The sequence below is a fragment of the Octodon degus genome, unplaced genomic scaffold (assembly GCF_000260255.1).
Source record: "Octodon degus isolate 3935 unplaced genomic scaffold, OctDeg1.0 scaffold00048, whole genome shotgun sequence".
In the NCBI taxonomy this organism is placed as follows: Eukaryota; Metazoa; Chordata; class Mammalia; order Rodentia; family Octodontidae; genus Octodon; species Octodon degus.
The window spans coordinates 10652130-10668230 of NW_004524624.1; the positions used below are offsets into that span (position 1 = coordinate 10652130).

Genomic DNA, 16101 nt, shown 5'->3' on the forward strand with positions numbered 1-16101 from the left:
TTAAAATCAAATAATTTTATACATTAGATACTTTTCAAATTTTAACCAAATTTTACCATTTAATGCTGGGCACCAGGCTTGCAGATCTTTGAATTTTTGTGTTAAAATCACCCTTTATTTCATTTCCCTTTCCATATGTCATCGTGTATTTCTGCCATATTGCTTATTTCTCTTTTCTGCAGCACTAGCGATAGAACCCAAAAAGTACTCTACCACTGAACTACATTCCCAGCCCTTTTTAATATTTTTAGACAAGATTTTGTTAAGTAATGAAATTGTCCAATGGGGGTGAAACTCATGATCCTACTGCCTCAGTTTCCTAAAGTGCTTGGCTTATTGGCTTGCACCATCATCCTAACATCTTTCTTTTTTCTTCCTCTCTCTTTCTCTCTCTCATAATGCTGGTGATTGAACCTAATAGCAAACACTGTTCCACTGAGATAATTGTTTTGTCTTATTTTCAAGCTAATTAATGAATGCTTTAGTAAGAAATTGTAGTATTATTTATTATTATTTAAAATTTGTTATTATTATTGTAATGAGACAATATGAAGAGTTATGAAAACTTTTCTGGAATTCATTGTTTAAAAATGAATCTTTATTTTTTTCTTTTAGGATGCTAGGGTGCTATGATGCTTTACAGAAAAAATATGTAAGTTACTATTTCTATCTTTTTTCTATACTTTATATTCTCTAAGCCTGATTAATATGCAATAGAGCATTAAATTAACATGGAGATAGGCCAATTTGAGTTACTGAAAAGTCTGAACATTTTAATATTTTAAAAACTAATCTTTAACTCATTTAAAACTAATGGAATCAGTATTAAACAAACTTGCCAACCTACGTTTGGTTTTTTGTTTTTTGGTCTTCTGAGGCAGGGTCTCTCCAAGAAGCTCTGGCTACCCTTGAACTTAGTAAGTATATAGCCAGGCTGGCCTCAAACTCATGGTGATACTCCTGCCTCAGTCTCCTAAGTGCTGGGATTACTGGTGTGCACCACCACACCTTGCTTGCCATGCTAGTTTTTGTTAATGTACATTGTTGGGTTTTTTTTTCAAAGTTTTATTGATAAACAGCAATGAGACAGTTTCAAATCAAATCGGAAGTACAGTTTCAACAAATAACACACTGCATATATTCTTCTTAGTGGTTAATTGCTGTACAAGATGCGGACTTGTGATCCTATTTACAAACACCATTAGAACAAATCATTCTATTCAATAAGAGAATGCAACTATATATCTATCCCAACCTCCTTGAATACACAGATACAAAATGGACATTCATCAGTATACCCCATTTTTTCTAAGTTCCATTATTGAATATTATAGGTGTGTAAACTCAGCAAAACATTCCAAAAGAGTCCAGTAGCCCATAATAGCATTGGGTCTTCTGTTTAACTGGCAATGTCAGAAATTATTGACCTGAGTCCTGTTGGGGGGTTTTTTGTATCAATGAGAAGTTGCTCATTGATATTGATAGCACATACAGATTTTTTAAAATAATGAATGAAAATGTCATAAAAATAGTTCATTCAACCAAGCATGGTAGTGCATGCCTGTAGTCCCAACATTTGTGAAGCTAAGGCAGGAGAATCACCTCGAGTTTAAGGCCAGCCTGGACTACATAGTGAGTTCAACCTGAATTCATGGTGAGATCCTGTCTCAAAATAAATAGTTCATCCATTACTTTTACATGCCTTTTATAATCTTGTTTGTACTAATAACTTAACAAATTATTTTTAATTAGGATGCAAAAGTTGTAGTCTAGGTTAAATTTTCACAAATTCTGAATGAGTAAAATCAAGATTCTATAGTAGATTATTAGCCTTTTTCATACTTAGTGTAATTTTATACATGTATAAACAAGTCCAGTTCTAGCAAAGTTGTAAAAATTAATGTTTATCCATGATTCTTTTTTTTTTTTTTTTTTTTGCGCAACTGGGGCTTGATTCAGACCCTTGCACTTGTCAAGCAGCCGTTTATTCTACTGAGCCATCTCCCCAGCCCTCTATCCATGATTCTTAATCTTCCTTATTTTAAGGTATGATAGTAGGAGCCTGATATAGGAGCAGGGTAAGCTAACAGTGGTCAACAAAAAAAAGGAGATCTCATCTAATGGAAGAAAATAGTCAATAAAACAATTGAATACTACCATTTATTTATTCATTTATTGTCTTTCTGAGACAGGGTCTTACTATGCAGTTCAGGCTGGCCTTTAGCTCACTTCGTAGCCCAGGCTGGTCTCGAACTTGGAAAAATCCTGCCTCATCAGCTTCCCAAGTGCTGGGATTACAGATATGTGCCACCATGCCCAGCCTTCCCAGTTTTAGATGGTGTTAAAATTTGTAGAAAAACTGTGATATGTAGAGGGGTGGATTAATTTTAGATGAAATAGTCAGAGGAAAGTCTCTGAAATGATGATCTTTAAGCTGAGACCTGAGTGAGAAACCAGCTGACATTTGTCTGGGGAGAGATATCCCCAGCAGAACATCAGAATTTTAGAGAAGTTTATTTAGAGTTCTGGAAACTCAACCAAAGCAAATACACTTTGAGAGCATTTGTGCAGTTGTACAATGGCATCAGATGATCACAGGAAGATAAATAGGGCCAGAATATTCAATGCTGTGTAGGTGAGAAGCTTGGCTTTTATTTCAGATGGAAAGAAAAACCACTTGAAGGTTATAAGTAGAAAAGCATCACTTGATTTATATTACAAAATGTTTTAAAAATCACTTTCCCTGCTATTTATAGACTATACTGTGAAAGGAAAATAAGATTGGATATAAGAGGAGTAATACTTAAGCCATTACTCTAAAGACCTGAGAAGTAGTGACAGGTTAAGAGCATGATGGTGGAGGTGAGATTCAGAATAGATTTGGGAGTAGAAACTATTGGATTTGTTGATGTATTGGTTGTGGGATAAATGGGGGAAAAAAGAACTTCAAGAATGTAGATTTTTTGGTCAGGTCACTTAAGTGAATTATTATCTGTTCCTCTCGTCTCCAAAGCCTCTTCCCTTTGTTAAATTACATAGACTTCTGTACGCCCACTTTTTTTCTTCTTTCAAAACCATGTCTCGTATTGATGATGTTTAATGTGTTTACAGTATATTTTCCTTGAAACTAGCAGTAATACTCTCTTTGCTTAAGTCAACAAAATAAAATACTAGTGTGAATTTCAGCCATTAACAAGTCAAATAGAATTGACATTTGGAGGAATAGGGAACCATCTATAAAGTATTGACTATGGAGAAAGTTCTGTGAAATCATTATTTGTTACTAAGAATAAACGTTGAGCAGCTGGGGAGATGGCTCAGTGGAATAAGTGCTTCCCTGGCAAGCGCAGGGCCTGAGTTCGATCCCCGGTTCCACAAAAAAAAAAAAAAAAAAAAAAAAGAATGTTGAAAAATGACAGAGAATTCTCTTTTTGGTGGACTGCAAGGGATTGACAGGGCCTTATGTGTGTGCTCTGTCACTGAGCTATATCTCTAGCCCCTAACATAGGACAAAGAATTTTTTGTGATTCATGATGAAAAACTGTTTTATAGAATATAAGATTTTTGTTTTCTGTTTTATTTCAGCTAAGGATGGTCATTTTAGCTGTAAGTACTTTAAAATTATATATTTTTTAATTTTAATTTTTTTTTAATTGGGAATCAAACTCAGGACCTTGTGCTTGCCAGGCAGTCACTGTGCCACTGAGCCATATTCCCAGCTCAAAAATTGTATATATTTTTAAAGACTATTAAATTCAGTCTTTTCATTAAGTGATGGTGAAAGTATTTACTGATTATGTCACTTTTTACAAATAGTTGATTGGTTGAATGGGGAAAAAGTAATAATTTAATATCTTGGGGAGTCATTTTGTTCTGTTTTGCTGAATTCACTTAATACATTAGTCCAAATATCCACCTTAATTCTTCCTGAGTTCTTAACCTAACTTAATTATAAATTATTTTTAAATAGGTGTACACCAATCCAGAAGACCCTCAGGTAAGTATGGTTGAATTAGTAAAGAAATAATGTTCTTAGTATCTAAAAATAAGACTTTATTAACATTATATCCTTTTAAATTGTTTTTTTTAATCAATGTACTTTCATGCTTATGCTTTATAAAACTTCTGCGGTGGTACTTATTATATTTAAATAGATAGATCCACTTACTACATGAGATTATGGAACTGATTCTAACCCACAAATCATACAGAAGTTCAAAATAAATTATCTGGGGCTGGAGAGATGGCTCAGTGGTCTAAGGCACCTACTTAGAACAAGCTTGGCAAAGCATCAGGGACCGCGGTTCAATCCCCCAGCACCACATGCCAGCCTGCCCCGCCCCCTGGTGGGCTGAGGTGGCCACACACACACACCACACTCTCTCTCTCTCTCTCTCTCTCTCTCTCTCTCTCTCTCAAATAAATAAAAATAAAAAATAAAAATAAAAAATAAATTATCTAACTTGGGGCTTGTTTAAATATTCTTTACCTGAGACCAGGTGTGGTACCTGTAATGCCAGCACTGGGGAGGCTGACAACAGGAGGATCAGTATGAGTCCAAGCTGCTTAGTGAGACCCTGTACCAAATACTATCTGTATAGATAAATATATACATAAAGCCCCTCCTGGGATTCAGTCTGTGTCACGCATGTGTATACCTTGATCCAGACCTTGATCCGAATCACAGCCCAGGTGCCGGCTTGTTGTGGTCACCCACCTGGACATGGTTACCCACCTGGACACAGAGAACAATTCAGAGGAACCTTGGCCCACTAGTGCCTTTACATTATTTTGGCTATGGCTACACCACACTGTTTGCTACCAGTGGGATCAATGGCTATGCAAAAGCAGGTAGTGTGCCAAGCCTGGCTGCTGGGCTCCTTCTGGGGAGCTTAGCGAGCCTGGATGTTTACCAGCTGTCTCAGGACCCCAAGAATATTTGGGTTTTCCTCGTTACATCTGGGACCTTGGTTGGCATTATGGGAATAAGATTCTACCATTCTGGAAAATTTATGCCTGCGGATTTTAATGGCAGGTGCCAGTTTGTTGATGGTTGCTAAAATTGGACTGAATGTATTGAGCAGACCAGATTCATAGTGCTCAGTTCCAGCTTGAACTCAGGAAGAATTAAAAACCTCCGGACTTCCACTTTTTAAATGTATTGAAGAAATGTAGAACATGTACATACTTTAGCATTTTACTTAAAACAAAAAATTGAACTTGGTGAGGAAAAGCATTAGTCACTAGCATCACACCCTTCAGAGGTGGTTGTATAAGCAGGGAGCTCAATGATGCCCTCATGTGGTTGGTTCTTCAGTAGTGAGCTTACCTCTTGTTTCTGTATCAGTAGTTAAAAATCACAATCAATAAAATGCTAGTGCCAACATTGGGGACCCCAAAGTCTCATGCCCTGCTCAGAACATTATGAAAAACCTCTGGTGTGTTCTTTTGCTCATCTTAGAGCACAGACCTATTTTGAAATTATGTTAAATGGAATAATGAAAATAAAATTTATTATAAATAAAAAATATATATACACATATATGTATATACTTTATCTGGAATTATGAAAAGACTTCAGTTTAGGGGAAATAACCTTATTCTTAGACTTTGAATATTCATTCTAATCCAGATACATTTACCTTTTCATCTGAAATTAAGAGAGAAGGGTGGATGAGAAACAAAAGGGAAAACTAGAAGACAAGGAATGAGAGAGAAAAATGTATTAAGTGTTTATCTTCTATTAAGCTCTGTTCTTAAAAGCTATAAATTCATTATCCCTAATTTATTCCCCACAGCCTTCATGAAGCAGTTACCATTGTCATCTCCACTTTCCAGATTAGGAAATCTAGATACAAGGTTTTTTTGCCTAAGGTCAAAAAATACAAGAAACAGAAGTAGCTTCTGCTAAATAGGTTCTTTGGCAGAAGTAGCAGAATCAGGATTTCAACTTAGAAAGCCAGATCACCATTTATGTTCTTAACCTTTATATTATAGGTGGTACAATATAATATTTAACTCAGTCATGAAGTAGCGGATTTAAACTGATTTTAAAGAGGGGGCTGGGAAGGAGGAAGAGAGAGACTGATTCCATCCCATCTGAGCATTAAAATGTAAAGAAAGCAAAGCATTCCAGGTTTAAAAGGGCTAGAAATGTGTCATTTCTGTGATACTCATGCCAGCAGTTAGTGTGTAATATATAATCAAGTTGCACAGTTGATTGTTTGAGCAAATGCATGCATGCATGAGACAGTGTCAAGGCAGTGCATGTCTATAATACCAGCACTTCAAAGGCTGAGGCAGGAAGATTCCTATGAGTTCTAGGCCAGCCTGGGCTACAAAATGAGTTCAAGGCCAACCTGAACTGCACAGTAGATAGACAGACAGACAGAGAATGAGAATATCAAACTTTCATAACAGATCCATTCTTGAGACTACCCATTAATCCATTAATCTATGAATAAATCAGTCTATTCATGAGGGCAGAAACTTCATGACTAATCCCTTTAAATTAAAGGTTTTACTTTAATTCCTGGTTTTACTTCTTACTACCTATAATTGGGATTAAATTTCAACTTGACTTTTGGTAAGAACATTCAAACAATAGCAGTGTCTTAATGTTTTAATGCTGCTGTAACAGAATGCCTGAGATTAAGAAATTATATAAAGAACAGAGGTTTGGGCCAGCAAGATAGCTCAGTGGACTAAGCGCCTGCTTTGGCAAGTGCAGGTACCAGGGTTCTATCCCTGTCCTGCATGCTATAACGGCCCCGCCCCCCAGGGCTCAATGAGCCATAACAGAGTCTGGGTGTAGTGATGCACACTTGTAATCCTGGTGCTGGGGAGGCTGAAAACAGGAGGACCACTGTGGGTCCTATCTGCGTAGTGAGACCCTGCACCACATACACAAATGAAAAAAATTAAAACATAGTTTAAAAAATAAAGAACAGAGTTTTATGTCCTAGACTTCTGGGGGCTGGAAGATCTAAGATCTAGTGGATACTGGTATCTTGTGAGGGCCTTCTTGCTGCATCATGGAGCAGTGTGATGGCCCATTTCATCCTTTTAATCAGGAACCCACTCCCACCATAACCAACTAATTCCCATGATACCAGCATAATCCATTCATGAACTCAGTGTCCCCTTGACCTGATTACTAAAGGTCCCATTCTAAACACTGGGGATTTTCAAAAACACATGAACTTTTGGAATCTTTTTTTTTTTTTTTTTTTTTTTGCAGAACTGGGGATTGAACTCAGGCCCTTGCGCTTGCCAGGGAAGCGCTTATTCCACTGAGCCATCTCCCCGGCAAACTTTTGGAGATACATTCAAGCCATAGCATTTAACCACTCTTCTGAGATTTGATATTTCCCTTACCTACCTGCTAAGAAGTTCCTAACATTTGGTATATACAACATGCATTGCAATGAGTGGGAAAATAAAGATCTTTCCATGACTATATTCTAAATCCCAGATTATAGGAATTAGCTGAGGCTTGGAAGCTTCATTGGGCCAATAGGTATAAATATGTCAAAATCTATTGACTAAATGTTGAGTCATATAGAAACAGGTAGTAGCTCTTTACCAGGCAGAATGATGTATCAGTTATATATATAACTCTGATTTTTTTTATTTAAGACAATTTCAGAATATTACCAGTTTAAATTCAAGTACACCAAAAATGGACCAATAATGGACTTTGTAAGGTATTATTCTACAATTTTCTTTCTATACATATAGTACCATTTATTTACTAATGCTATGTTGTTAAACTTCAAGATTAATTATAGGGGGCTGGGGACTGAACCCAGAGCCTTGAATACAGTAGACAAGTACACTATCATTGAGCTACACCCTCAGCCCTGTTTTATTTTTTGAGACAGAGTCTTCATAAGTTGTATGGCTGGCCTCAAACTTATCTTTGTGTTTCAGCTTCCTAAAAGGCTGATTTTATAGCTGTGTGCAACAGTGCCTCCCTAACTTCAGGATAAAGTGTGAAACTTCTCAAACCTCTCGTCAACCATCAAGGTGTAGCTATTGGGCTGGCCATATAGCTCAGCAGATTAAAGCACCTGCAAGCAGGCGCAGGGGCCAGGAGTTTGGTCCCTAGGCCTGCTGTGCTGGCTCCCCCCCCCCCCAGAGTATGCTGAGGCAGCAATTGAGACTGGGGGTGGTGGTACACATCTGTAATCCCAGTTCTTGGGAGGCTGTAAACAGGCGAATCACTACAAGTCTGATCTAATAGTGAGACCCTGAACGCCCTGTCGACCCTTCCCTAAATACATGCACACACACAAAAAAAAGATTTAGCTGTCAAAATAGAGTAGTGCCTTGGAATAGCTACAAAATAGCATTTTGTGGCTAATTATATACTGTTTTAATTATGGAAAAGGGTGACAGATGATTAGAAACAAAAAAAATCCATCATTTGGTTTCTTTAAACCTTATATTAAATACTTTAATTTTATTTGTATAAAATTAACTTTTTGGTTAATTTATAATTGTCTCTGTTACTTTGTATTTGATATTGGGACAAAATATCTGACACCCAAAATTAAGGAAGGAAAGGTTTGTTTAGCTCACAGTAGAGGTTTTAGTCTATACTTTTTGGCTCTAAGGCAGTCAGGCACATGGCAGAACTCAACAGTTTACTGCAGTGGAAAACAGCAAAGAGCAAAGGGAGGAGACACAGCTGTAGCTTTTAGCAAGCCTCTCTGTTTTTTGTTTGTTTTTTTTTTTAAGCTGACTGTGAAGACAAGCTCCTCCAAGAAAGTGGCGCCCTTTCTTTTACACTGACTATAGACTAGAGCTCCTTTTTCTAACTCTCTTTTATATCCTTTTTCTGCTGAGTCACTCTACGCCCTAGGGCAGGCCCTCCATACCATTGTGAGGACCCTCCATGCTCTAGGGTGTGGTGAGCGCATCCAGCCAAGCTTTCAACTTCCCTAGATGACACAGTGTATCAACCACCACTATAATGTATGTTAATAGTGACATTAAATTTCATACTGGCAACATAAAGAACAATTTGTGATAGCAATTTAATGCTATGATAATAAGCATCTCAAGATGTAAAGTTTGGATATGAAAAGTAACTTTTTATGAATGAAACTGTCTGATTCTCTTCTAGTAAAAATCAAAGCAGTGAATCTAGTATGTCATCTGCTGACACCAAGAAAGCAAGTATTCTCCTCATTCGAAAGATTTATATTCTAATGCAAAATCTGGGACCTTTACCAAATGATGTTTGCTTGACCATGAAACTGTTTTACTATGATGAAGGTACTGTTTGCAATATGCCTAATTTTGATACTTATGTTTTTATTATTGAAACAGTTGCTATCTATTCCAAACATTTTTTGATAGACTTCATTTCTATTTCTCTTGCATAAAATTTCTTACGTTGTAATTACTGTTAGAGCTTGAGTCCTCTGGACAAAGACTCTGATACAGGTTCTCACAAGTTGGTTAATAAATTCTTGATAGAACAGTCTCCTTCCAGAGAGTTTCACAGTTAGGTAGCTGTAGATCTTGGAGATGACATCAAAGTTCTGAGGATGTAGCTCAGTGGCATAAGTGTCTTCCTTGCAAGCGCAAGGTCCTGAATTGGATCCCCGGTACCACAAGAAAAAAAAAAAAATGATGGCTTTAGAAGAGTTGCCTAGAGTGGTATTGCAGCCCCTCACAGAAGTATAACAGTCATCAATACCAGCCAGCAGAAGTAGCTTCTTGGGCACATTGTCTGTGTGGCACAGATCAGACATACCAACACAGAGCCATAATGGCCTGTCACCTTGGAAGGGACACTGTTGTTTGCCTGTCTTGTTCCACAACTAGCCTCTCTGCTTGTGGACAGTGGAGAGCTTCACCAAGATTATGGCCCTGTGAATTACAGTGGCTACTTCCTTGGAATACTTTATACCCAGACATTCCCATGGTGATAAATGCCTTGAACCTGGTCCTCTGGCCAGCCTAATTTTGCTTTTGCACAGGCATGATCTTCAGAACTTCATCCTTGAGGGATATGCTCAGAAAAAGTCAATCTCAAACTCCTTCATGGGTAAGGAGAAGAGATCTATTTCTTCCAGGGACTTGATCTTCATGTCCTTAAACTGTCATCCAGGTTTGGTGACAGGAATTCACTCCTTGTTCTTAGTATTATGCTGCAAATCCCATGGGCTCAGCCTGGGTTCTCAGGGCATACAGGCCCTCCTACTGCACTGGTTTCATCTGCCATTTGATGTTATTCATAAGAAAATGCCCAAATAATTACTCTTTAGTGTGCCAGTCAAATAGCTCAGCAGATTAAAGCACCTGCTTAGGCAGATACAAGGGCCCAGAGTTCAGTCCCCTGGCCTGCCATGCTGGCCCCACCCCTGGGATGGGCTTAGACAGCAATTGAGACTGGGCGTGGTGGTGTACATCTGTAATCCCAGTACTTGGGAGGCTGTAAACAGGAGGATCACTATGAGCATTTAGAAAGTGTTACGTATTTTTTGAAATTATAAAAATTACATTTAATATCAGTATTTTAAAAAATTGGAAGACTAAAAGATACATGTCTCTACTGAGGAATATGTCCATGTGAAGTATAACTTTACTTACAATTTAAAAAATGAAACACCAATTTTCACTTTTCACATTGGTAAAACTTATAAATTTATTGCCAAGGTATGGAAAGGCAGCCACTTTTATATACTGTGTGTGTGTGTGTGTGTGTGCGCGCGTGCGTGCGTGCACACAGTTCTGGATATTGAACCCAGGGTGCTGTATCACTGAGCTGTATTTCCAATCCCTTTTTTAATTTTTAAATTATGAACAAGGTCTTGCCAAGTTTCCCAAACAAGATTTGAATTTGAAACTCTTGTCTCAGTATCCCAGAGTGCTGGGATTACAAGCATGTGCCACTGTACTCAGCTATATTCTTGATGGAATATATATAGATGCAGTATTTTTAGATAACAATTTGGCAATATCAAAATTTTAATCTAAAAAATATCTTTTAAATTTTAATCTAAAAATTATATTGCTGGAAAACAATATTAAGGATATTCTTGCCAAAATAAGACCATACTATGTGTAAGAATTTTTATTATAGCATTAGCTATATTGGATGGGATGACTTAAGTATCCTTCTTTTGGGATTAAGTAAATGGTAATATATACTATAATAGAATACTGTGCAAACTGTTAAAAGGAATGGTGATTAATTGTCCAAGAGATTTTACATATTAAGAATAATTAGATACAGGGCTGGCAAAATAGCTCTGCAGACTAAAGTGCCTACTTAAGCAAGCTTAGGCAAGCACGAGGACCGCGATTTGATCCCTGGCACCACATGCTGCTCCAACCCCCTTCCCAGGGTGGGCTGAGGCAGCCACAAAAAAAAAAAAATAACTGGATACAGAGCAGCATGATTTTATTTGTTTTTTTAAATAATATATAGGTACTGTATTTCCCCTAACATATACATGTAACATTATACTTTTTATTACTTACATAATGTTTACTGGAGCATAAAACAATGACAATAATAACTATGATTTATCCAATACTTGCTCTGTGCTGGTTTGGTTTGGTTTTGAGACAGAGTCTCAATACATGATTAAGCAGGTATTAAAATCTGTGTATCAGGGGCTGGTGAGATGGCTCAGTGGTCTAAAGCACCTACTTATAACAAGCTTAGCAATGCACATGGACCGCGGTTCAATCGCCCAGCGCCACATGCAAGGTTGGCTGAGCTGGCCACACACACACAAATAAATAAACAAAATAAATAAATTAAAATCTGTGTATCCCAGGTTGGCCTCAAACTCACCATAATCCTCCTGCCTCAGCCTCCTGAGTGCTGAGATTACAGGGGTGCACCACAACACTTGTTCACCATTTTTGTTTTGAACATTTTACCATTTATTTCAACTTTTACCCACAATAACCCTATGAGTATAAATATTTTGATTTTCCCCATCTGACAGGGATGATAAAGAATTTGCTGGAGCCAGATGTGGTGGCACATGTCTGTAATCACAGCACATGGGAGCCTGAGGTAGGAGGATGACCCTGAGTTTGAGGCCAGCCTGAGCTAGCTACATAGTGAGTTCAAGGCCAGCCTGAACTGCATAATGAGACCCTGTCTCAGAAACAACAACAACAAAAATAATAATTTGCTCACGGTCACCCAGCCAGTGAAGAAAAACAAAGGTTAAAATGGGGACTTGGAAGTAGGAGGCAGGTGATTCTTATTTTTCAGTTTAGGTACTTTTATATTCTAAAATTTTAATTTGTTTGTGGTTTGTTTGTTTTTTGGTACTAGGATTCAAACTCATGCTTCACACTTGCCAGACAGGTGTAGTCACTGAGCTATATCCCCAGCATCTGCTTGTGTTTTTATAATAGTTTCTTCAGTTTTATAAACAACACAGTTTATACTTGCTTTTTTGCAGTTACACCCCCAGATTACCAACCTCCTGGTTTTAAGGATGGTGATTGTGAAGGACTCATATTTGAAGGAGACCCTATGTACTTAAATGTAGGAGAAGTCCCAACACCTTTTCATACCTTCAAAGTAAAAGTGACCACTGAGAAAGAACGAATGGAAAATATTGATTCAACTATGATATTTTCAAAAGAATTAAAAACACCTCTTGAGAAAATGCTGGTGGATAAAGATGCAGAAGATGAACGGGAGCAGTATATAAGTGTGAGTGTATTTCCAGAGTTATAAAATAACATAAATGCTTGATTTAATTCTGAGGACTTTAATAGCTCTGGTTAATATTTGGGTAAGTAGTGTATTCTAGTGATAATCTCAAGGTTGAAAGGGACCTTAAAGTATACACAAAGTTCAATTTTTTTTTTTGCTTTGATTGAAACAATATTATACTCAGAATTTAAAAGTGCAACTATTCTTACTAAAGCAAGGAATGGTCCTAGAAGCCTAGCAACTTATGTCTGTGCTCATAGTGGAGTCTCAAGAAACCCAAAAGACTGTCAGACAGAACTTGAATACCACTGGACTAGTACACTTCCCCAGCTAATGATGGTATCCATTGTATGGCTTGTGCATTAATTTCTTCAGCACCTACAAAGTCATTCCTGAAGTCTCCTAGAAGTTTTTGGACTTCAAGAAAAATATCTTCTTCAGTTTCTAATTCTCCTGTATCTAGCACTTAGATTTAGTTTCAGGTCTCATTATTGGTTACAGTGTAGATGAATAGAAGTAGGAAAGAATATTTTTTGGTTCTTCTCATTTTCAGCAAATGTGAAAGTCATTCTTTTAATCTTTCAGCTTTAACATATACCTTTAATCTCACTTTTTTGTTTTCTCTTGTCTCATTTTATTCTAAATTACATAGTATATACACAGAGGTTCACTATTCTGAACCACGATCTGTTTTACAAATAGTCACAGTTTTAAAACAGTTTCGTAGTGCAGTGGTTTTCACATTCGCTTGACAAATAATCGCAGTTTTACAAACAGAAAACTCAAGGTTTAACCAATTCAGTCAGAGAAGAAAACTTTTTCCTAAAATTTAAATCCTAGCATTACTTTATAAACAAAGACAGCTGAGAGTTTCGTAGGATTCTTTTTTTCTTAATAATTTTTTTTTTTCGGAACCAGGGATTGAACTCAAGCCCTTGCGCTTGCCAGGGAAGCGCTTACTCCACTGGGCCATCTCCCTGGCCCCTTTTCTTAATAATTTTTTGGAACAGGATATCAATATATGCTAGCCTCAAATTCAGTGTTCCTCCTGTCTCATCCTCCCAAGTACTGGGATTACAGGTGTGTAGCACTGTGTTTGGCTTGCAGCATTCCTTATTTGAGTCTCTTTTACATACAAACATGTCACAAAGACAACGATGTTATAATTGGAATTTTAAATTGCTATTTTTACCATACTGTAACCTATTCACCATTAATTTCCTGATGAGAGGTATGACATGGCCAGAGTATATGCTAACACACAGATGTTCTAAAACTATAAAAGTAATTTATGGGTTGGAGATATATCTACTTGCTCAAAATGCACAAGACCCCCCAAGGTTTGATTCCTACCAGTCCCAAAAATAATGATAAAGGGGGCCTGGCCCTATCTCAGGCCTTTAAGTGGCTGCTTCCACAAAGCTGTCAGCCTCAGGTGGCTGGAGTTCGAACCTCACACCTCTCCCGCTGGCCGAAAGTGCCCTGAAGGCATTCGAGGAAAAAAAAAAAAAAAAATGATAAAGAAGTGGTAGCCAGGTGTGAATTTGAGGCCAGGCTGGGCTACATAGTGAGTTGAAGGTCAGCCTGACCTATATAGTGAGACCCTCTAAAAAAGAAGTGGTAGTTTGTTGTATGAACGTGTCTAATACAGTGCCATTAAACAATAGTAAAATCTAAGGATTCTTACAGTTATCATGTGTTGAATATTTTTATCATTTGTCCTTAAAATAATCCCACAAGGTAGGGAAAATAGTAGAATATATTTTGTTTGAATAAATTAATTAAGTTATGCTGGGGATACAGCTCAGTGGCATAAACACCAGCTTGGCAAGGCCAAAGTCTGAGTTCGATCCCCAGTATCAAAAAAAATAAAAACAAGCAAGTTTGTTGTGATAATAATTCTAGGACCACTTATAAGTCTAGCAAGCATCAAATAGTTAGAATTTTATATTTAAGCTTCACATAAATTCTACCCTTGATTTTTTTAAATGTGTTCATCTTTTTCTTAATTATGTAGGATGATTTTGACTTTGAAACTAAAATGGAAGAACAGAAAAAAAACCCAAGAGCTTCTAAAATGGGAGGTAAAAAAAAACTCAACAAAAATATAAATTAACTAACAATTCAAGTTTATACCATTTTAACTTTTTTTTTTTTTTTGCAGAACCAAATTTAATTATTGAGGAAGATGAAGTTATGAGGTGTAAAGAAAGTCCAAATCTTTCAATTTCTCATTCTCAGGTATAAACTTGATAGCTCCAGCTGACTTTTAACTTCTTTCAAAGACAGTTGTTTATATGGTTATTTAATTTTCAATTTTTTTATTCTTGATCTTTTAGAATGTTAGGGCTGGGGAGATAGCTCCACAGTTTAAGCACCTGCATGCCAAGCGCAAGGCCCTGGGTTCAATTCCCAGTACCGCATGCTGTGCCAGCCCTGGAACCTCAGGCATATGCCACACCAGCCACCAAAACCAGGCATGGTGGTGCACACCTGTATCCCAGTGCTGGGGAGGCTGAGACAGGAGGATAACTACAAGTCTGAGCTATATAGAAAGATCCTATACCAAATAAATAGTTGTAGACTGTTAAGTATTTAGATTGTTAGTTATTAACAAAAACTGGCTGGCCACTGTATGACAACTTTGAGCATATTATTGCAAATTTCTTTAATAATAAACCTAAATATTGGGGCTGGTGAGATGGCTCAGTGGTCTAAAGCACCTACTTAGAACAAGCTTAGCAAAGCATCAGGAACTGCGGTTCAATCCCCCAGCACCACATGCCAGCCAGCCCCGCCCCCTGGTGGCCTGAGCTGGCCATACACACACACACACACACACACACACACACACACACACAAATAAATAAATAGAATTTTAAAAAAATAAATAAACCGAAATATTGTCATAGAATCTCAGCATTTCAGTAGTCTCTTACGTAATTTCTTATTCCACTCTGCTTTGTATTTACAAATGTAGTTTATAATAACATTTTTGTTGTGATGGAGCGGAATGTGGTTTTGTTTTACATGTGCAACATAAAAAATATTGAAATAACCATATTAACAATATTGTTAACAATAAACTTGGAAATAATGAAATTGATGATTAACAACATTTCTCTGCACAGCCCCCATCTCAAATGAGAGCCAATGTTTGTATCTTCTAGAAGGGTAATTTCTAGTGACCATTTGTGTCTCCATTCAGTCAGTAGACCGCTGTGCACAGTGTCAGTTTCAGTATCATTACTTTTGTCTCTTTTTGTGACAGTATGAGAACCAACTCAAAATTAATGGTTTTCGTTAACTTAATATAAAAAATCCTAAATTGGGCTGGTGAGATGGCTCAGTGATCTAAAGCACCTACTTAGAACAAGCTTAGCAAAGCACAGGGACTG

At 37.2% G+C, this 16101-nt stretch overlaps 1 protein-coding gene and 1 pseudogene across 1 annotated transcript in view; both read left to right on the forward strand.

Moving 5' to 3' along the window:
• Hormad1 (HORMA domain containing 1) overlaps positions 1-16101 on the forward strand; it is a 28236-nt gene that overhangs the window by 3926 nt on the left and 8209 nt on the right. The window contains exons 3-11 of the mRNA XM_004632492.2: positions 183-204; positions 616-652; positions 3586-3606; positions 3971-3997; positions 7639-7706; positions 9131-9282; positions 12444-12700; positions 14721-14787; positions 14868-14944. Of these exons, the coding sequence (XP_004632549.1) occupies positions 183-204; positions 616-652; positions 3586-3606; positions 3971-3997; positions 7639-7706; positions 9131-9282; positions 12444-12700; positions 14721-14787; positions 14868-14944 (728 nt within the window). The remainder of the gene's footprint in view (positions 1-182; positions 205-615; positions 653-3585; positions 3607-3970; positions 3998-7638; positions 7707-9130; positions 9283-12443; positions 12701-14720; positions 14788-14867; positions 14945-16101) is intronic.
• LOC105742348 lies at positions 4110-5097 on the forward strand (annotated as a pseudogene).